The sequence below is a fragment of the Talpa occidentalis genome, unplaced genomic scaffold (genome assembly GCF_014898055.3).
Source record: "Talpa occidentalis isolate TD23 unplaced genomic scaffold, MPIMG_talOcc4v2.1 talOcc4.6, whole genome shotgun sequence".
In the NCBI taxonomy this organism is placed as follows: domain Eukaryota; kingdom Metazoa; phylum Chordata; class Mammalia; order Eulipotyphla; family Talpidae; genus Talpa; species Talpa occidentalis.
The window spans coordinates 27,694,259-27,718,498 of NW_023604972.1; the positions used below are offsets into that span (position 1 = coordinate 27,694,259).

At 38.2% G+C, this 24,240-nt stretch overlaps 1 protein-coding gene across 1 annotated transcript in view; it reads right to left on the minus strand.

Annotated features, from left to right (window-relative positions):
• TEC (tec protein tyrosine kinase) overlaps window positions 1-24,240 on the minus strand; it is a 121,880-nt gene that overhangs the window by 71,049 nt on the left and 26,591 nt on the right. Inside the window, exon 2 of the mRNA XM_054687980.1 lies at window positions 3,852-4,037. Coding sequence (XP_054543955.1) covers window positions 3,852-3,989 — 138 coding nt within the window. The 5' untranslated portion in view covers window positions 3,990-4,037. The remainder of the gene's footprint in view (window positions 1-3,851; window positions 4,038-24,240) is intronic.

Below are 24,240 nucleotides of genomic sequence, written 5' to 3' on the forward strand. Positions count from 1 at the left end.
CTTATGAAACCTCCAGTTTCTTTGTTCTGTGTTATCTGACTAAGATAAAAAAATATAAATTGTCAAGATCGTTCATCAGTTCACTGTAATATGCAGCAACATCAGTTAATTGACTACCACAATAGCAAGGAGAACGAACTAAAGAATGACCCACAGCAAAGACTGAAACAGAAGTTTTGCAATATTAGACTTGGAAGAAACAGCTCACAGAAATTCTCATCATCTTAAACAGAATTTCTTGGCATATTTTGAGAAGCACAATAAACTGTACTTAATAGAGGATTTCAATAAAAGCCATCACCCTCATGAGGAAGGAGCTGGGGTCCAGAGAACCAGGAGATGCAGACTATATTTCTTATGTAATGATTAATTAAGTTTAGCGGTACTTAACTGCCATGAGGAAACTAGGACTCCTAGTTTAGGACTCCTATATTAATCAGTAGCCTACTCATTGTTTTCCATTTGAAAACACAACTATAAACATTTATAAAATAAGACATATATAAAATAACATATATAAAATAAATATCTTTAGAGCTCTTTATTTTAATTCCATGGTTCTTCTAATCCACCTCTGGAATCTGACATCTTTAACAAAATGTTACTTTTAAAATACCTGTTGATTTTCATGGGTTAATTATACCACATACCTTTATAAATCCCAGTCTCTAGCACTGAAGAGATGAAAACCCAACCATTCATCAAGGTGAGAGCATTCATTCAAACAGGGAAGAAGGCCTCCCTAATGGTGCAGGCAGTTGAGCACAGCGCTGTGAAGATGTCCGCAGTCTCTGCAGCATGGGTTCGATCCTGGCTGGCCAGGGAGATACCCACATGGGTTGGCAGACCTCTCCTGTCTTGCCCTCTGCTTCCCTCAGCAGTGTATTTCAGTCAGTCTGCCTGTTTTTGTTCCCCACTCTGTCTGTGATGAATCCTCTCACCTCCCTGCACATCTGTCCTGTACCCCGGTTCTGTATGCATGAATAAATAAATCTTTAAAAAAAAAAAAAAGAAGATAATGGCAGGACATTTAAAAAAAAAAAAAAAAACAGGGAAGAAGCATAACGGGGTGTTTCTGGGCTTTCCAGAAGTCAGAGAGCTAATTCTGTCCAGTATTATCAGAAAAGTCAGTGTTACTTTTCAAGAACCCAAAGTCTTATCTTCAAACTCTTAACTTTTTAATATTGGTAACTAATCATTTTTAAATGTGAGAGGCTAACAAATCTGTAACTATTCCATACATTTCAAGCGGAAACTCATGACTAAGGAATATCAGTCCCTCTGAAAAGAAACCAGGAGGGATCAAAATACCCCATTTATCAGGGAGTAGGGCTTAAGGCAGGAAACAAGCTAATAGGATCAGCTCCCTGGGCCAGTCAGCAACAGACTGGAAGGAGATCTATTCTGACCTTCGGTGTCCGAGGCTGGGTTTTTGATACTGTGACAATGAGAACTTGCTGGTTCTTAGGCAGATGAGACTGCTCCCAAGCAGACAGATATATATTTTTTTAATAATATCAGTCCAGGGCCTCCCCGGTGGCACAGCGGTTGAGCGCTGGGTTGCGAAGCTGCCCGCAGCCTCTGCAGCGCCGGTTCGATCCCCGGCTGCTCCCCGGCCACCGGAGGAGGGTCCCACATGGTGCTCCCCGGCCACCGGAGGAGGGTCCCACATGGTGCGCAGACCTCTCCTGCCGCCCGCTGCTCCCCTCAGCAGTGTACTTCGGTCCTTCTGCCTGCTCTGCTCCCCGCTCTGGCTCTGGTGAATTCTCTCACTCTCCCGCGCTTCTGACTGTACCCAGTGCATGTATAAACAAAACAAACGAACAAACAAACAAATAATAAATAAATAAATAAATAAATAAAAAATAATATCAGTCCATATTTCTAAGCAAATAATGTAGATTTCTGAGGCTTATTGGTTAGTAAACAACCATACTTTACTACTCTCACTGCTATATTTCTATTCCTTTGGTACATTAAACTCAACAAATATAACAAGTAATTATAATAATATGACAAATCATTACCATACAACAAAAATTTATTGATGTTTCTTCTTAAAATCTGTTTTAGATTTTCAAATAATTCACATACAATATTTTTATCTGAAACCCTTTTGGAATTCTGATATTTCAGATTTAACAAAAGAAATATAGCACATTTACCATCTACAACATAACACTCCCAGCTGGGACTGGGCCAGCCCCACATAACTAAACCCATTAATATTTCCGCACAAACACACACAAAAAATTCACACTGAATAAGATAAATAAAGACTAAAAATAGCCTCATCTCAGATCAAATTTTATAACTAAAAGAGTTTTTGAAGTTTTGGTCTTTAGCATTTGGGGAATTAAGGAATGGTAGATAAGGGACCTACAGCCTTGAATTCATGAATTTACAGAAGCCCACCGCTCACAGCAACAAGCCACAGCAGAAGTTAATAGAGTTGAGGACCACGGTGACAAACAATGTCATTCTGTTTGAACTGGGAAACCAAACCACAGAGAAATTCAGAGGGGGTAAAAATAACAAAAACAAAACAAAATAAAAAACAAGTTAATCGACTTCTGAAAAGGGCACTGTTCCTCAGAAATTAAATTTAAAATAGAATAAAATAAAATAAAACCAAACACCAAGATCACCAAGAATCTACTATAACCAGCTAGACAACAGCATGTGCTCAACAGGGGCAACCCAGACTCCAGTCACTGCCTAGACCCCGAGAATATTTCTAGGGGAGGAGCATGGCTGGACCTGCAGAGGTCCATGTCAGGAGGAAGAGGGGGCCAGAGCTGACTTGCATCCATGCACCTCAGCTAGTAATAGAACCTCAGCCTGAAGCACTTACAAAGCCCAGGAGCTGACTGGCAAGACACCCTCCTCAGTGAGCACCCTCCTCTGCTCACTGACCAGATTTTTAGTGAGTTGCTTCTCCCTAGGCCCTTCAAACAAACCTTGAAACAGTTGAAATAAAATAAACAAAGTGCTTGTCAAACAAGAGAAGTAGTTCTTTTGGGTCAACTTCAGTAATGTGCTGGGTCTGCCAAATCACTACATAGTTGTAATTAACTTCTACTTCATAATGATAAGATATTCATAAAAGGCAATGGACACACACACAGTTTATATGTGCAAGATTTTGATATATAACACAGCAGCATATGGGAAAAAGACATGTACACCATAAACTAGTATCCCCTTATCCATAGTTTTGCTAGCAATTTTAGGTACCACCTGGATGGGTACCTTGGACCAGTCAACAATGGTCCAAAAATACTAAAAACAAGAAGATATTTTGAGAGAGATTACATGCATGTATCTTTGATTGCAGTGTATTGTTACAATCTTCTACTGTATTATCAGTTATTGTTATGAATCTCTTAACCATGCCTAATCTGTCATTAAACTTCAGTATATGTATACATGCGTAGAATAAAACATAGTATTCATCAGTATACTATAAACATACTTTATAGTATATAAACATAGTTCCAGGCATCCAATGGGGTTCCTGGAACACATCCCCTTTGGATAAGGGGGGACTACTTTAATGAATTCCATCAGGATCTAAAAGTAACATAGGAATTTATTTTCTCTAACAAATTAATTCAGTAGGCTGACATAAAATGCATAGCCATGTATAATACATCCACAGTGAACAGACTTGTGAATAACTTCTACCCATACCTAGAACTTTATCTTTTAAATCCAAGTGATAACAAACTATGACCTTTACTTCATTATCCCAAATCTCCTTCCATAAGATTGAGGGTGGGTATGGGGGCAATATTATAAAATCATATCAACAAAGAAAGCAGCAAAAGTAAATTTTGACTGTCTCCTACCTCTGCCCGACCCTCATAGTAGGTCAACATGGACTGCGTTAATACAAAAAGTCTTTCTTTGTAGTTTAAGGGCGATGTCTTCTTTTTCTGCTGTGACCTTTTAATAAGAATCTCTTCTAGAATAGTGTTAAAATTCATCTCGGTCTTCTGATCACTCCTTCTCCAGCCATTGAAGATTCCAGTACACTATAATAAGGAAATAAACAGTTGAAATATGACATTAAAATTTTTCAAAGATCTTGAAAAATTACCTCACCGCAACTGGAGCCAATGAATGTCATTCTATGCAGCTGGATTGTCAATGCCCAGGGTACAAACACACAAGCTTATCCCACACCTTCCATCCTGCTCCTCTGTATCCCATCATGTCAAAAGACAATCTGGTCAAGGTTAGCTAAGATGAGGATAATTCAATTCTTTGTACCTCCCCAACATCCTTTCATTGTCTGGCATACTCTTCTGCTATTTGATAGTAGAGAAATAGATATCTCAAATGGAAAAGCATATTTCATTACCTGCATGGCATTTAAACTGCCTCCAGATCGTGGTATATAAAACAGATACCCAAATAAACACAGCAAACTCGTGAACAAAATGAATTAGTATGGTGGTGGATCTGATTCATCCTCCTACTTAGATAAGCTTGTAATCTTGATCAGACATCCCAGTCACCAGTCATGAGGATGTTCTCTGATATCTCTTCTCCCAAGCTCACAGATCTCTTCCTGTCTCAACCACAAGAGAAAAGGACATCCACCATGTCACCACTAACCCTACTCAGAGCAGAGCCCATGTGGATAAAAAGGTTTGCAGCCATCTCTGGAGCCCCTACATCCAAACTATCCACATAAACCTCCCAATAATTTAATGATCTGAAAACACAAAGAGAGTCAGAAAAGACCTCCTGATTCTAAATTGAGACAAATTGAATTAACAAATCTTTTCTTCCCTTCCCTCCACCACATCCTTACATGAAGTCATTGTATAAATCACAGAGGCAATAGGAGTCACACAAAGAGCAGAGGTGGTTACTTAAGAGCACAGCAGAGACCTGACACTACGTTAACCATTAAGGAATTCTACCATCTTCACACCCAACCTGATAACTCCAAGAAGCCCTGACACTATTACTGATGTGTTGTCATCCAATCAGGCCCCACCTTTTCCTATAAGGTTACTTCACAACAGCTTAACCTCTAAACATGAGTTCCTTAATTTACAAAATGTTAAAGTTTACTCCCCACTTCCCCTACCACGGTTGGGTCTGTGACCTGCACTGTAGTCTTCGCAGCTTTTCTTTGGAAGCAGCAACTCCCTTTCATTCCCTGGGCCTAGACCCCATCCAGCCACTGACATGAAGATTAGCAGTTCAGAGGAGGTGTCCTGGATTGCCTGGACTCCATGGCAATAAATTCCTCTGTGCCATAGCTGAAGACCATATCCAGGTCAAATTCAATCTCTGGACTCAATGAGTATGTGCCTCACAGTCCAAGTTCTAGATATGATCTTGGACCTGGAGCCTGATGGAGAGCTAGAAGACAACTACATGTATGTAGTTGTATATCTATATATATATATCTATATCTACATAGATACAGATATATAGAGAGCTATATAGAGATAGCTACAAATATATAGATATATACACATATCTATATATAGAGAGAGAGATAGTTGTTAACCAGAGTAACCAGATTAAGCAGGAGCTGAGATGTTTATGGATTGATCCATGCCCATCATACCCCAACCACCTGTGGCATAAGCCAGATGTGGGAAAGTGCCAGCAGGGAGACTTTGGCTACTGTTCCTGGTTACTATGAGAACCAGCCAAAGCTTCCCAGGTAAGGCCACAGTGAAGCGCTCCTGCCCTGAGTGCTCGGCCGTGTACACACTCAAGTCACTGAAGCACTCCACACGGATGGCACCTACTTCAGCACCACTTCCCCTTACATGCTTTTCATGGTACACCTGAGTTGCAGCCTTAGTGGCTCACCAACCAGTTTGTATCCCGGTTCTGATTTCAAGGTCCACTGATGGCCAACAAGCTACAGCTCCAAGAAGCAGCCACTACAGGGGCCCGTTAAGACAATTGCTGATCTCCCACCCCACCTGTCCCTGGATCCTCAACATCTCCATTTCTCTGCTCTCTCCCTTTGAGACACCCTCCAGGGTTTTTAGTTTAAATTAAAGGAGTCATTATTGTGATGGGGATAATGAAATAAAGTGGGAGAAAAGGCAGAAATGAAGATAAATGCCACAAGGTTATTTTGCTGTTTAATGACATTTGGAAACAACTTACTTATTCTGAAAACACTATACAAATGTTTATTATCATTTTTTCAAATTCTAATACTACCTTTGAAGCCCAGAGGATTATGACCTGGACAATGGTCATAATTGGTCTTCTTTTCCCCAGCTCCTGCCTCATTTTATTCATATTATTCATTTTATTCATATATCTATATAAATATATATATATACCCTCATTTCCACTGGCTCAATCTTCAAAGACACTACTTTTTTTTTAAACATTTGATATGTTTTTATTATTTTTTAAACATTTTTTATTTTTTAATATTAATTTTTTTATTTTTTATATCATTGTTCATTTTTAAACAATATTTGCTTCCCCCCACCCCCTCAGGTGTAGTCCCCATAGAGTTTCCTTCACCAATGCACCCGATGCCCCATCACCTCAGTCCCCTGTGCTCCTCCCTCCCTCCCTCTCATCCCTCTCCCTCCTCCTCCCCTGCAGGCTGTCTCTGGTTTATAATTGTCTGTTTTTGTTTTTGCGTGTTTTGTATTGCTATTGTTGTTGTTTTTTTTACACTGATGTCTTATTTGGTTTCCCTGTATTCCTGCTATAAGAGAAACAATCTGATATTTTTCTTTTTCCTTCTGGCTTATTTCACTGAGTATAATTCCTCAAAGACACTACTTTTATCGTACCATTTTACTCATCAGAAATCATCAATTTCTCCTTAAAGCCTCCCCACCATCTGCAGGATAAAATCAAAACTCCCTAGTTTGACACTGAAGACTATCCATAATCTGGCTGTAACCTAACATCCAATCTTTAATTCCACTGCCTCCCAAACATTCAACACTCTAGTCAAAGCAGTCTCCATTCATTCTCTGTCCTAGAGACTCTTCTCTCAACCTCTGAAAACTCTACTAGCTCAAACCTTTTTCATGAAGCCCTTCATGATGTCTCCAATTAATTAAAAATCTTCTGATCCTGTACTTGGGATCTCTATATCACCCATTATAGAGTTCATCATAGACATCCAAGTTCCACAACAATTAATGTACATAGTCTAACTTCTCACCAAGATTTTAAGCTCCTAAACGAAGAGTTCTCAACCTTAAGTGCACATTAGAATTACCTAAGGAGTTGTTTTGTTTTGTTTTGTTTTTTAATGCAGATGCCCAGGGCCCATAGTCAGAATATTTGAATCAATTAGTCTTCACTGGGACTAGGGCATCATGTTCTAATGTTCAGGCAGATTTGAGAATCACTGTGATAAAGGAAAATATTGAGTTCTTCCACTAACTCTTTATATCACCTCTGGTGTTTGCAGCAGCCTCTCTCTATATAAGAAACAGGATATTGAACCCAATTAATGCATTAATTATCCTAAGCTCAGACATTAAAGTTCTTATTCCTTTTGCATCTAAGTTAGTTATCCTTATTCTAAATTAAAATATTGGTACTCTTCCTCCCGCGAAACTGTCAGTGTGTCAACCACTTCCTTAGAAATCATCTTTTCATCTTTCTGTAACATATTTTCAAAGGAAGATGAAAATGATGACTTACAAGAATAGTTTGTAAAGGGAAATGAAGCTACGCCCTGGAAAAGAGGCCAGACTAGTTAAAAGGTTAAAAGGTTCCAAGTTAAAAGGTTCTCGGAAAGAATTCTTCAAGATGATGAATCTGAAGGTACGCAGGTAACTTACAACCAATTAGTACCATTAGCCAAATTTAAAAAAATTAAAATAAATCAATGCCAGGGGAAAAAAATATGTGGATAAGAAAAAACAATCACAATATATTAGAGTCCTGTTACAATTAACATTTAGAAGGTAAACAATGAATAATAATCTATTACTAATATAAATATTATGGGGGCAAGTGAGTACAGGAAACGTGCTTGCATGTGGGAGTAGGTGAAAAGGAGCTATATCCTCTGTAGTAATGGTGGGAATTCAACAGATCACACCTACAACTGAAAAAAAGCAAGAAGTGACACGTAAGCATGTCACATAAAGGTTATGTTTTTAAAAAATACAAGTGCTTGTCTCTGCGATTCAGAAACGTATTGGGAGATGGCACTGTGGAGGTATATGTCCTCTAGTTGCCTCCCCTAGAACTCTACTAAAAACAATATACCATGTCAACCAGAGAAAGATAATCCCATCTTCAGTGACACAAAAGATGACTTTCAACACCAAATTCCAAACCATGACACACACACCTGCCAAAAGCTGTGAAAATCAAACACAGAGGGGCAGCTGAGAGTGAATTCCTTAAAAGTTAGCATCATAACCCTAAAAGGTCAATCCTCTCATTGATGAGGTCAGTGAAATTCAGAGATAAGCAGAGCACAAGAAAATCGGGGAGACTTTCCACAGAATTACTATTAAGTAAAATTAGTAAAGTTTAGTCAAAATTATGATCATCAAGCTTTTGCTGTTTTACTGGGTGTTGGAACTGTTCTAAAGCATTGTTGTAAGTACTTTAGATGCAACAAAACCTTTCATTCTTTCAGCAAATCTTTTGAATAGACAGTACTACTACTGTCTATTCTTTGCAAACCACAAAGTCAGTGATAGTATATAATTCCATCTAATACTTGGTAATGCCCTAAGTTTAGTTAAAACCTTTGGTCTTAGAATTTCTACATCATAACACATTGCATTATTATTATTATTACATTTCTCATCATAGGTTTCTGACAATGTCAGTGTCTTTGCAATTTGAAGAAATCTAGCATGAATAAACATCAGACTGACATTTATGCAAGAAATCAAATGTTGTGTGCCTGCCAACAGTACTGTAGATTATATTTTAATTTAAAAGTACCTAAAATCCCACCAAGCTCTGTTCTGCCATGTATAAGCTCAGCTTGAGCCCCAGTTTGCTGTTGGAAAAGGGGGATTTACAGCAGATACAAAAAGAAAAAAATACTAGAATGACTTCTATCAGAATAAAGGATACATTGTAGGTTCACCATATAACGTCATGTATTGGAGCTACTTCAGGGTTAGGAAACATTTTAACTCTCAGAAGAAAGTAATGCTGTAGCCCTCAGCTCCCTTATCTATCATACAAAGGCAGCCAGTGATAACCTATATTTTCTTAGAGTCATAGTTTTAACCAGTTGATATCTAGTAAGCTACAAAGTTTCGAGAACTTGTCAGCTGACCTACAGAAGCTAGACTAATAAGAAATTCAAGCATCAAGATACCCAGTAAAACCCTTATGCAAAACCAATGACATCTAAAGAGCAGATAAAACTTCTTGCTACAAAGGCAAAAGTGACAGAGGCCAGCTTGCGCACCTCATCTCTCCCAGTGTCGCCACCCCAGTCCACTGCCATGTGATGGTCGATTATGACACTGGACTGAAGGTGGAGGTAAGACACCGAGCAAATTGCCTATACAAAGGTGACGATGCAAGAGAAATAATCAGGCTGTAACACAATCAGTAAAGTGTTCAGTTGAGAATAGAAATAATGATGATCTGGGCCTGCAACAAAGGGGCAATCAGAAGGTGTGTTTCATCTAGGAGAGGGCATGAGGGAGTTTTAAAAGACAAGGAAGTGGCCTGAGTTTAAGCCTTTTGTTGTGAAACTGTAGGAATTGATTCTTTTTTTTTTTTTAAGATTTATTTATTTATACAAGAACTGGGGTAGAGGTCAGAGGCACGGGAGAGTGAGAGAATTCACCAGAGAAAGCAAGAGCGGGGAGCAGAACAGGCAGACTGAACGAAGATACTGCTGAGGGGAGCAGCAGGCAAGGCAGCAGAGGTCGGCAGCGCAATGTGGGTTTCTCCCTGGCCAGCCGGGGATCAAACCCGCGCTGCAGAGGCTGAGGACAGCTTCACAGTGCGGTGCTCAACACGCTGCGCCACCAGGGAGGCCCTAGGGATTGATTCTTAAGTCCATCTGCCTGTCAGTGATTGGTGGACAGAAAGTTTTCAGACAGAAGGCTACAGAGTGGGTGACCTATTGTCCCGATCAACGTGATCTCTAGTATTGTAAGTCATCAAATGACTGAGTCAGGCTATGTGATTTTCACCAAATAGTGTCAACATGGCAGTTGGAGACAAGATGGAGACTGACTCAGAAAAGGTTCCATACAGATACGCATAGGTTTGACACGTTCTCTCTAAGACTAGTTTGAGTCTCACACTGAGGTTGCCCCTGTGGTCATTGTCTATGATGAGGGTGAGGGCTTGTGATTGAAGGTGAGGAAGAAAGGAAAAAGAGATTTAAAAACAAATAAAGGGGCCTCCCTGGTGATACAGGGGTTAAGTCTCCGCGCTATCAAACTAATGCCAGACATTGTGGCATGAGTTCCATCCCCAGTCAGGGAGTGGACCCACATGGCACAGCAGACCTCTCTTGTCTCAACTGCTGCTCCCCTCAGCAGTGTATTTCAGTATCCGCCTGTTCTGATCCCCACTCTGTCCCTGGTGAATCCTCTCACCCCACCACCAAAACTCTGGCCTACACCCCATTTCTTGAATGCATAAATAAATAAAATAAATCTTTAAAAACAAACAAACAAAGGAGTTTTGCAAAAAGAAATGATGTGCAATACCTTCAAGCATCAACAAATACATTTACTCTCAGGAAAGTCATATGAAAGTGGTTCTAAAGAGAAGCAGAAGTTGTCAAACATAAAAATATTCAACTGACAACTTAGACTCCCATCAAATATTCCTTCCACATTTCCAGACTGCTCCTTAGCTAGCCATTCTTTCTCATCTTTCTCATCTAATCATCTTTCTCATCTAAAGAGGGAATGTAACAGTCAATAATTTATTAGAAATGAATAACGAATATTTAAGAACGAGGATTTCTCAGGAAGTCAATTCAGTGATGCTGGGAATTGTCTAATCAAAATCAATGCCACTACAAATGAGTATCTTGTGGTCAATTAGCTACTTTTTAAAAATAAAATAACACAGTTGAAGCATAAAAACAGAACACGGAATCACTTATGATTAAAATATTAGGATACACTGTGCCTGACTGTTTTTTGCTCCTTTCTCCTCCTGCCCCCCATTCACACATACACCAATCCATTCCCACTGAGTCCCTGAATGCCTGGGCTGAGGATGGTATTTCCCAGCCTTCTGTGAAGTTAGGTGTGGCCACCTACGTTAACATCAATGGAGAGTGTACAGAAGTGGTACATGCGCCATTTTCTGCTTAAAGATAAGTTGTTTTTCTTGGATTTGGGGCATTTTCCACCTTCCCATCAGCTGGAGAATATTCATGACCTACTCAACTTCCCTTACAAATTCAGCACATCACCCCAGAATGCAGGGAAGGAACAAAATAGAACAGGAAACTGGCCCTTGCGGGCTCCATGGAACAAAGCTGTCCCATCAACCTCGGCTAGCTAAACAACTCTGAGAGAAATATACTATCTTATTTTAGAAATCACATGCAATGATTTTGTTGTTATAGTAACTTAACTTCATGTAATTGATACAGTATTGCAAACACTTTTGGGGGAAAATGGCCTCTTTAGAATTGTGCTGACAAATTCAAAAGTAAAGGAAAGGAAGTAAAATTTTATCATGCATTTTCATCTGAAAAATTATCTCAAAAAACATATTTGATTCACTCTTTTAAAAGTTAGCAATTATAAACAAAATAGCCCCACATATGAGAAAAATAAATATGCTTTCAATTTATTTTGGGGGGATAAAGTTGGAATCATATTGGGTTTTTTTTTCTTTTACCACTTATTAGGAAATTTAAGTGAATTTGCTTAAAGTGACAATATTCTGTCATTAATTTTCCTCCAATAAGGGATTTCTGATAAAAAATATTTTCCAGTCTGTTTCTTGCTGTTTCAGAAGCAAACAATAAGCAATGAAAATAAGGCACAATAAGAAGTTACTCAAGTAGATAAAGTGATTTTTTTAGCACCATTTCTTACTGGGAGAAATATGAAAACAAAGAAAAGTAATTTGGAGATTATATAAATAATAATTGTTAGTATGTGTTCCTTGGCTATAGTTTCTCAGCTAAATTGTCTTTAATAAGAAACATTCATCCACACCAACCTATTCTTATTGTTTTTAAAAGAGGTATAAAGAATCTGAGTCATCGTATTTTGATATGTTTACAGAATTAGAGAGTTTCTTTAACAAAAAATTTCAAGAACAAAATCAGAGAGAGGGGGGATCCAATAGGTCTTATAAGTCTTAAGATATATCTCAACCAGTTGAACATACAATAACTCTGGCAAGTTGAATAACAAGTGGATATTAATGACATTAAAATTTTTTGGTAAGATCTGTTTGATGATATCAAGATTGGATGATATTAAGGTAGTGTTAGGTTACTTTGGAGCTTTTAGAGGTGTAACAATGCTATTTTTGTAGTAATGGTAATATCATTACGTTTAAAGAATTCCTAGCTTTTAGAGATACATACTAAAAAAAATTACAGATAATTGCTTCATAATGTGGTGAGAGGTATGTGGGAACATCAACAAAATAAATATGTTCAGGGCCTCCCTGGTGGTGCAGCGGTTGAGCGCTGGGTTGCGAAGCTGCCCACGGCCTCTGCGACGCCGGTTCGATCCCCGGCTGCTCCCCGGACACTGGAGGAGGGTCCCACATGGCGCGCAGACCTCTCCTGCCGCCCGCTGCTCCCCTCAGCAGTGTACTTCGGTCCTTCTGCCTGCTCTGCTCCCCGCTCTGGCTCTGGTGAATTCTCTCACCCTCCCGCGCTTCTGACTGTACCCAGTGCTTGTATAAACAAACAAACAAATAAATAAATAAAAACATGCCTCCATAAATAAATAAATAAATATGTTCAAGAATTAATAATTTCTGAAGTGGAGTGATGTCAAGAAGAGATTCATTATACTATCTAATTTTGTTCATGTTTGAATTTTTCCATAATAAAAAGCTTTTAAAATATGCTTAAGGGAATTCCATTTCCCAGTCATCCAACACTTTGGAACTCGTTAAGAAAAAGAGGAAAAAATTAAAGGAGGAAGAAAAGGGAGGGGGGAGGATACAGACAGAAAAATAAAGGAAGAAAAAAGTGGGTAGTTCTCCTTCCTCACGGACCTTTATTCCCATCCTGCCTAGCTCCTCAGGAAAGCTCTTCCAGGGGTTCCTTGAGTCAGCTGAGCCTCATCCCAATGAGTGTGACACTACCTCTTAGACAAACAGGAATATGTGGTTTCTAGGGCCAAAAATAAAGCCACAGTCTAATGCAACATTTGTCCTTGTTACACTTCCTTTCTTTTCTTATTTCCTTTCCTTTCCCCTCTTCAAATTTCATGGAAGCAGAAGTTAGCTATTCAAATCCACAGCATGACAAATGAAAAATCCTGTGCAGGTCAACAAAATACCAAAGTATGTGGGTAGTCAGGCAAAATGAGTATATTCAAAGAGCAACCTTTTTATAAAATTCATTAAAAAGAAGATCATCAGATGTAATGAGGAGGCATAGACATATCAAGGTCTGAAGCTACACTCCTGAAATGTATATAATATTGTAAACCAAGTAAGTCAATAAAACTATAAAAATTTCAAAAAGAAGCTCACCAGAGATGAGCATCACAACTGAAGCTATCGTGCATACTAAATAAAAAGGCACTTTTGACCTGAGAATTGTTTATTCTATTTCTAAGGCTTGTGGGGCTCAGTTAATAAAGATTTTCCCAAAACTAAAATATCAGCTGTAATAAACTGGTCTTTAAGAGGAAAAAAATAAACTGATAAAAATACTAATTCCATAGAAAACATTCCCATACTTCACTTGTAACAAGTAAAAATTATAAGCTGCAAACAGGGGAGGGAAGCGCACAAGGGACTATGGTGGTGGGTCACGGGTGCTGTGATGGTGGGAGAACTATAAGGACTACACCTGAGGGAGAGAAACCGAATACTGTACAAAAATGAACAATGATGTAAGAAAATAAATACATAAATTTAATGAAAGTTCTGAAAAATAAATAAAAATCATGAGCTGCATTCTAAAAGTATCATGGATATAAGCCATGATCGAACTACTTTTGGAAAATGTCCTAGCTCTAGTGAAATAACCTGATAATATACTTTCCTGTTCCTTGCTCTGCCTACCATTGTCACGATCTGGCCCATTGATAACATGCAATGTTGCTGTTTTTAAAAATAGATGTAAATGTACTGACACTCCTTCCATGAAGAGCCTGGGTTTGTATCTCCTCCTTGTGGGCTTTTGAGAATGGGTTTTTAACTCCTTCATCTAATATAATTCAGCAGAAGGGATACTATGATTTGATTTGAGTCTAAAGTAGAATAAGCCAAATAGCTCCTACCTTTTTTTTCCCCTTTTGTGAACATCTCACTCTTTGAAAGTCCCCCTTGGAACCAAGTTACCATGTTGAGAAAAGATCCAACCGAATGGAGACTCCACATCTAAGGGTTCTAGGGAGAATTCCAGTTGAGTCCAACCTTTAAATCACCCCAGGTGTCAGGTGCCCAGAAATAGGAGTTCAGATGATTCCAGCCCCAAGTCTCTGAGTGACCCCCAGCTATCATGTTTTCTAAGACAGGAGCACAGATGTTGTAGAAAAGAAATAAGACATTCCAGGGGCCTCTCTGGTGGCGCGGGGGGTTGGGACGCAACCTATGGAAGCTAACAGCAGCCACTGCAGCATGAGTTTGATCCCCAGCCAGGGAGCTGCCCACATGGCACAGCAGACCTCTCCTGACTTGCCTGCTGCTCCCCTCAGCAGTGTATTTCAGTCAATCTGCCTCTTCTTGTTCCCCATTCTGTCTCTGGTGAATCCTCTCACCCCCCGCACCTCTGGCCTGTACCCCAGCTATTATATGCATAAAAATAAAATAAATCTTTAAAAAAAAAGAAATAAGACAGTCCAACTGTGCATTGTCTAATTCTCAAACTGCAGAATCCATGAGTGTGATAGGTGGTTATTGTTTTGTGCCTTTAAGTTTAGGGGTGTTTCGTTACATATCAATAGATAACTATTACATATAATAAGTCATTCTTTTTCTTTTTTAATAACTTTTTTAATTAATCAATTAATTAAATTTTTTTCTTACATCATCATTCTTAACTACCCCATTCTTGTTTCATTTATTTTTGAGCCCTATCAACTCTCTCCCTTCTCTTAAATGTTTCTTTTTCTTCACTCATCCATCTTTTCAGCATTTTCAGTTCATGAGGCTATTTGTCCACAGGAATTGTTTGATATTCACGTATCATTAATCTGACATTTATTGTATAGACATAATGTATGAAGCACTTAGGTAGTTACAAAGATGAACAAGACATGATCTTTGCTCTAGCAAGGCACAGGAAAAAAGTAATTTAAAAACAAACAACCACAATATGGCCTAATAAGGGTTATAAAGTGGTGTGGGCAAAGGTCTCTGGAACTCTAATCACCCCAGAAATCACTATAAGTGATCACTAAAGAGGAAACAATTGCTCTCTTCAAAGTATTATGCACCACTTCAATGAGGAAATGACGTAGGAAGAGAATTTTGACAGAAGGCTATAGATATATCATCACATGCATTAACATAGATGTTAATGTTCATCTTTATAATCACTTCCTCATATAATGCATATGAAAATTCCTTCTAAATAGTTGTTTGATTTTTAAATCAGAGTCATAAGCAGAAAATTAAAATGATAACTGGCATGGGCTCACTGTGTCATTTTCAGAAGTTTCATAGTGGCTCTTCAACCTGAGTTTTAATTTTTGAGTATTTTGTTAGTGTATAAAGAAACCCACATGGCACAACAGACCTCTCCTGCCTCGCCCGCTGCTCCCCTCAGCAGTGTCTTTGGTCTGTCTGCCTGTTCTGCTCCCCTCTCTGTCTCTGGTGAATTCTCTCACCCTTCCGCACATCTGACCTGTACCCCAGTTCATGTATAAATAAAATAAATCTTTAAAAAAAAAAGCAGTTAAACATAAAGTTAAAGAGAATGAAATAAGTTCATGATGCTGGGATCCAGCCCACTCTGGGTGTTACAGAATTCGAGGGATGATTTCATAAACCTGCAGAAATTGTCGGAAGTTTGAACTGACATCTAGTATTTTACAGAGCTTTCATTTCACCAACATCTTATTTCTTCCCACTGTCTCCAAAGCAATGTTTCTCACCCATAAACACACACCGATTATCCAAAATTTTTTTTAACTAAATACTTCTGAGCATTAAATCTCCTTATCATGCTTTTCCAATAGATTATCACATATTTCAGTGAACTTAATATTTCTGATTAGAGATATATTCTATAAAATAAATCCATGTCCAATTTTTTTCCAGTGTTGTATGAAATTCAGAATATCAAAATTACTCAATTACGAGACACTGATATTGAGCTAGTCACACAGAATACATCAGCTAATATAGATGTGTGGAGACCCATATGTTATACAAACATATAAATCTCCACTCTATTCCACACCAATTTTCAAAAGTATATCCCAAGTCATTTCTTTTCCCTCCGAACGCTCTATCTTACACAAACGGAGCAAAAGAAAGTATATTTGGCACAATCTAGCAATCAGTACACTGTCTGAAATATAAGAGGTATTCAGTAAATATTAGACCACTTAACGACCTTTTTTAAGACTTCTTGGCATTTACTTCAGAAGCCAAACCTCAAAGGTAACGGAAGCATCTACCTCAGACCCTTCAACATTTTTAGTTTCTTTTATTAACACTGGGCAAACCTGAAGGAGTCCTCCTCTTTCAAAAGCACATCAAAAGCATATCCCACCTATTTTAAATCAGCAAGGTCTTAAAATTATAAATTAACAAACAACTAACAGGATTCCTCTTTTCTCCAAGATGCTCCTGAGAATTAATTCGGCCCAATGCAAAAGGTTCATTTTTTCTAAAGTAGCTGGCCACCTAGTGCTAACTCAACCCAGAGGCCCAGACTAGTGTCACACACATCTCTGGTATGTGACATGACAGTGTTTCCATCAAGCTCTCAGCTCTTCCATGTGACAGGTGTCGGTCCACCACTATTCTGAATCTCCTGTTAGTATATGAAAGTGAGCCCCGTGTTATAAAGGAACCTTCTGTCCTTGACTCACAATACAACTGAAGGCAAAATTCAAACGGGTGAAATTACCTGTAAGATTAATGTGCTAAATATAGGGAAACCAAATAAGACATCAGGGGAAAAAATAATAACAGTACAAAACACAACAAAGCAAAAACATACAATTATAAATCAGAGACATACTACAGGGGAGGAGGAGGGAGAGGGATGAGAGGGAGGGAGGGAGGAGCACAGGGGACTGAGGTGATGGTGCACAGGTGCCTTGGAGAAGGAAATTCTATGGGGACTACACCTGAGGGGGTGGGGGGAAGCAAATATTGTTTAAAAATGAAAAATGATGTAAAAAATAACAAAAAAAAGATAATTTAAAAAAAGATAAATGTGCTGAAGGTGATGATCTCTGCTATCACCTTAGCCCTAAAATTCTTTGTAACTTGACATTCTAGAAACCCACTTGTTTCCCATATTACTACTATCTTACTATTGCTTGTCTTGAACAGAAAATTCAGCCATCTAGAAGATAGGATCAAACCTTTCAATATATTAAAATATCAAAATTTTAATATGTCTCCTGACAAAGCTGGAGAAGACATAAACAATGTTCTTAGACATCATTCTAAAGATCCACTCCCTATGTTACCCACTATTATCTTATTTCACCCATTACCAATATTGGAACTTCTGGCTAAGCAGCTGGATTTCATGGGAGGAACCTGAACTTTTGGATTTTATTTGGCCTGCTTCTAAATCTTAGCTTTGCCATTTATTAGTTGTGTGAGCTTATGTAATTTACTTTATCTATAAAATGAAATCATGACACAACTTTAAAGGACTACCTTGAGGTGTAAATCTGAAAATGCAGGTAAAGATTCTTACACATAGCAAACAATCAGGAAAGCAACTGGTTAGCTGGTCACTGCCATAGCTTTGTTCTTTTCTGATTCACACTGACACATTCAACAACTGTTAAGTGAGCATCTGCTAAGTGCCAGGTATGTTATCATGCCCTGTGACACAAAATAAAGTACACACACTGAGTATTCAGTCACTGAAGTGTCCACAGCCTCATAGAAGGCCTGCCTTCATGGCGCTTATGCTCCTCTGGGTTTTATCTGATGCTTTTAAGAAGCTTTCCCTGCAACATCTCAACTATCATAATATGACAGAGAAGTAATGGATCCATGTCATTGGATTACACAAAACGAGAACTGAGCACTTAACAAATTAGAAATCATAGGGTGCAAACTGCTGCATTGAGAGATGAAAAAAAATTAAAGCCCAAAGATCCCAGTTAACATATTACCTCCTCTGTACATTAATATTATTATCAAATAAAATTGTTTTTTTAAATGTCTCTCAAAAGATAAGGTTTCACACAAACATAGTCTCATAGTCCTTTAACATTTAAAGCTGCTCCCTACTCAGTATTTCATTTCATTAAAAATGGTAGCACAAAAAAACACTCAGAACAATACCTGGCACATAAGTGCCAAGTAAGTAAGTATTTGCTATCAGTCTTACTGCTTTACTTGGGTTTTCATATATGATATATTTTTAAAACTTTTTTTTTAATTGAGGTAATATTGGCTTATCATACTTTATATTAGCCACTAAGAAATTAAAATGTGCAGGGGTAGATGGAACCTTGACAGGTACCATTTTATAAATGAATAAAAGCAAGGAGATAAGTAAAGCAATAATAATAATACCTTTGAGACTAAAAGTCTGGTGGCCTTAATCCCAGATTTCTAGAATTAAAGTATGACTATATTAAATAGCTCAGAGCTACTTAAAGACATTTATTCTTTATGGGTATATAATTTGTACCTTGTGTCCATCAAGACACTGAGACAACTTAAAATGAAAATACATGAACAAGGGCCTCCCCAGTGGTGCAGCGGTTGAGCGCTGGGCTGCGAAGCTGCCCGCAGCCTCTGCAGCACTGGTTCAATCCCCGGCCACAGGCAAGGGTCCCACATGGCGCGCAGACCTCTCCTGCTGCACCCACTGCTCCCCTCAGCAGTGTACTTCGGTCCTTCTGCCTGTTCTGCTCCCCACTCTGGCTCTGGTGAATTCTCTCACCCTTCCACGCTTCTGACTACCCAGTGCTTGTATAAATAAAATAAAAATAAATATTTTTTAAAAAAATACATGAACAATATTTAATCAAGGAAGTGTGAAATTTGTTCATTAAAAACTACACAGCATTATTGAAAGAAATAAAATAAGATCTAAATAAGTGGGAAGACATGAAAGTTCATGGATTAAAAGACATTATCACTGAAATGGCAAACTTCCAAATGGACCAACAGATTCAGTGAATCTCTAACAAAATTCCAACTACCATTATTCCTGCAAAATGGAAAAGTTGATCTCAAAATTTGCATATCTTAATAAATTGAATAGTTGAATATCCTAATAAATCTTGAAAAAAAAAGGAAGAACAAAGTTGGAGGATTCACATTTCCAATTTTCAAATTTACTACAATATTACAATAATCCGAACAGTGTAGTAGTACAAAAGGAGGGACTCATAGGTCAACAATATAGAGTTGAGAGTCCAGAAGTAAACCCATATTTCTCTGCTCAGTTATTTTTTACAAGGGTGCCAAGGTAATGTAATGAGGGACGAATAGTTTTTTCAACACAGGGTGCTAGGGAGAACTGAATATGAATGAATCTGGACCCCTTCTTCACATCATACACAAAAATATCTCAAAATGGATTAAAGGCTTCATGTAAATTAATACTGCAAAACTCTTACAAGGAAACATAGCTGTAAAATTTTCTAACCTTCGATTAGGTGATGGTTTCTTAACATGACACCAAAAACATAAGCAACAAAAGAAAGCCTGTTCTGTTCCCCACTCTGACTCTGGTGAATCCTCTCACCCACCCCCCCACACCTCTGGCCTATACCCCAGTTCTTGTATGCATAAATAAATAAATCTTAAAAAAAAAAAAACAGATAAATTGGGTTTTGTCAACTTTTTTCTGCATCAAAGGACACTATTGAAAGAGTGAAGAAATTATAAAACGAGAGAAAATATTTGCAAATGATTTATCTGATAAGGGCCTAACACCCAAAATATACACTTAAAATTGAACAACTTTTTAAAAATGTATGTGTGGGGAAAGGACAAACAGACATTTCTGCAAAGATGTACAAATCACCAACAAACACATGAAAAGATGCTCAACATCATTTGTTATTAGGAAAATGCAATCAAAACCACAATGAGATGTCCCTTAACACACACCAGGACAACTATAATTTTTTAATAGAAAATAGCAAGTATTGACAAGAATGTGGAAAAAGTAGAACCCTCACACACTGCTGGTGGGAATATATAATGGGGCAGACACTTTGAACAGTTGGGCAGTTCCTCAAAAGTTAAACATAGAGTTACAATATGAACTCACATTTCCACCCCTGAGTAAATGCCCCAATAAACTGAAAACATATATTCACACAGACACTTCTACAGGAACGCTTATTACTCATAATAGCCAAAAAGTGGAAACAACCCAAATGTCCACCAACTGATGAATGCATAAATATCTCCAGACAGTGAAAAGTTATTCCACAATAAAAAAGAGTGATACTGATACATGATACAGCCTGGATGAACCTTCAAACACAATACTAAGTAATAGAAGTCAGACATGAGATTCTGTTTATACAAAATGTCTGGAACAGACAAATCCATAGAGACAGAAAGTAGATTACTTGTTGGATGGGGGGAGGGGAAAGGGAGGGAGGGTTGGAGCTTCTTTTGTTTTTTCTTTTGTTTTTTTCTTTTTTATTTATACAAGTGCTGGGGTACAGGCCAGATGCATGGGAGGGTGAGAGGATTCACCAGAAACAGAGCAGGGAACAGAACAGGCAGACTGATGAAGTACACTGCTGAGGGGAGCAGCGGGCGTGACAGGAGAGGTCTGCGCGCCATGTAGGATTCTTGCCAGCCAGCCGGGATCGAACCCACACTGCAGAGGCTGCGAACAGCTTCATAGTGCGGCACTCAACTGCCTGTGCCGCCAGGGAGGCCCCTGGAGCTTGTTTTTAGAGAGATACAAATCTTTTGAAATTAGGTAGTGGTGACAGTTAGACAACATTATAGATAACTAAAAACCACTGAACTGTACTCTTCAAAATGGTTCAAATAGTGAATTTAAAAGAAATTTAAGGGGGGAAATGCACATATAACATATAAACAATACACAGAGGAGACTTAAAAATAAAAGGAAAAATCGGAAACCAAAAGGCAGAAAGAAATAGTGGAACTAAGCTTCATTCTCACATCAGTGCATATGGCAAAAACTGAAGACAGTCAAAATTTGTCTCGAATATTCCACAGGAGACACAGTCACACTGTCTCTGGGTAAGTTCAATACAGCATTGGTGGAAATGCTACCTGCACTGGAAGTTAGATTAGTTTGCTTTTGATGAGAAAAATAAAAATAACCCACTCCATAACTAGAAGCATAAAAAATAGAAGCATGGGTTTTTTCCCATGCATGTGTAGACTGGATAGACAATTCTGGCCTGCATGTCTAGGGTGGCCTTGCTCCCTTTCCTGGCACATGAAGGCTATCAGTAAGGACACCTCAGTTCCTTTCCAGGCAGCCTTTCAACAGCACAACTGGCAGCTGGGGCTTATTATGCAGTTCTAAGGGTCCCCAGGGCACTAACAGAATATACAACTCATCGCCTATCTCTGAGTGCTTTACATTTGCTCTTGTCCCCTTGGCCAGAGTAAACACATGGCCAACTCCAGAGTCATAAGGGAGTTGACACTCAAGGTGTGGAGTAGATACAGGGAGGGGAATTACAGAAGCCTTTTTGCAAACAATCCAGCATAGAGAAAAATAGATTTTTGAATTTATCATTAATTAGCTTGGACTTATTGGTCATTTTGCCTAAAAATAAGTATTGATCTTTAGCCACTAATATCACATTCTGTACTGTGAGGTGCTCTAGGATAGCCTTTCGCAAACTAAGACTGAGGGAGAACTAAGTCCTGCATCTCCCACAGCACACAGCCTCTGGGACATATACTCATCCAGTGCAGTGGGGAAGAGAATCACCCACATTCTTTTCTTGGTTGTTTGTTTCCCCTCTAGAATCAAATTCCCCTAAGTAAAATTTGCATATGTTACCATTCTACTAGTCACTGATAACCAGAATTCTGAGGCATTTATTGCAATTTTGTGCTAATTTGGAGCTTCTTAAATTTTAGTAAACAAGGGATATGAGAACACCTCATCAAACAACATTCTACGATAAGATACACAGCAGTCTATCAAAAAGAAAATGCTTCATCATTAAATTTCTAAGGAGTAACTAATTTATGGGATCAAAATGATAATAAAAGCTATTATTTATCTTCAATAGAATTTGGGGCAGAGGGCCTCCCTGGTGGCGCAGTGGGTTGAGTGCAGCGCTGTGAAGCTGTCTGTAGCCTCTGCAGTGCGGGTTCTATCCTGCCAGCCTGGGAGATAACCCACAGATCTCTCCTGTCTTGCCCACTGCTCCCCTCAGCAGTGTATTTCAGTCAGTCTGCCTGTTCTGCTCCCTGTTTGTCTCTGGTGAATCCTCTCACCCTCCCGCACATCTGGCCTGTACCCCAGTTCTTGTATAAATAAATAAATCTTTAAAAAAAAGTTAATAAATCCTTAAAAAAAAAGAATTTGGGGCAGAAATTACAAAATCATTCCTCATGTAGCTATTTCTAGCTAGCTTGACTTCATGACATTTCTGCTAACACAGGGCTGGGGAGTCCTCAGATCACTCAGTAATATAAGCATGCTAATATCTGCTAATTACTTAATAAATAAAGGCTTAGTAAAAAGCATTTCCATATGGGTTGAGTTAGGTAAGTTTACTTTCTTAACTCAGGAAATACAAATAAAATACAGAAAAGGTGGGTAAATAGAACATTCTTTTTTGTTATGACTTGGTAAGTTATTTTGGGGACCTGGAAAGCTCCAAAAATGTTCATATAAATAATGGTAATAGTATTATTCATATTCCAAAAATCACCTACCAAATAGAAACACTCTATCTTTGAAAGACCAGAAAAACCTGTACAAGTTGCTCTGTATCTATTAAATATTAAGTTCATTTTTTGGCAAAGTTGAAAAAAGTTCCATTAAATATTATTCTCCAATATGTGGTAGAAGTATAGGTATTACGTTAACATAATATAAATAACATAATGTAAACATAACATAACAAATATAATATTATTGTAAAAAAATAATTGTAAGATTAACATGTACCTTCCTGATAGGTCAAATATGTTCAGACGTACCCTCCTGAAGGACCTAAGGTAACAGCAAACGCCGGCAGTGACAAAGATCCCCAGCTCTGGAACCATTTACACTTTGAGATCCCAGCTTCATCTGAATTAAGCTCTGCTTCTTGATTTCATGACATTTCCGCTAATGTCAAGCTAAGAGTGCTTAGAGCACTTAGTAATACAAGAATGCTAAAACCTGGCAGGTGTCCTTTTCAATATTATTTCTGCCAAATGAGAAAACACAAAAAGACAGAGTCGTGAAAGGTTTGGTTCTCAGTTCACAGTATGAATGGTGCAAGTAGACACTAATTATTTAAATGAGCGAAAAAACCAAGCAAATTAAAAGCAAACGAACAAAAAGCTTCCAATGCTGGTAAAACCCTCTAAGACAGTGCTGCATTTTTTCACACCACACCCTCATTCACCACATACACACACACACACAGAGCACATAACCCAGGAGGGCTAATGAAAATAGATACTAAAAGGAGAGGGGGAGGGAGAGCTTAAAAGTTGCCAGTGGTCAAACATGAAAAAATGGATTTTAATGCTATATAGCTGAAACCTATATGATGGTTTAGACTAATGTTACCTCAAAAATTTTAAGAAAATAGATGCTTAAATACTATCAAACATACACTTGAAGTTGTATAAAAAACATTTTAAAGTACCACTTATTTTAATATTTTGTTTTATATATTTCATGTTAAAATTGTAGTTATACTGGCTTAAGAAGCATAAGAAGGACCTCCCTGGGGACGCAAGGGGTTAAGCACAGCACTATAAAGCTATCGC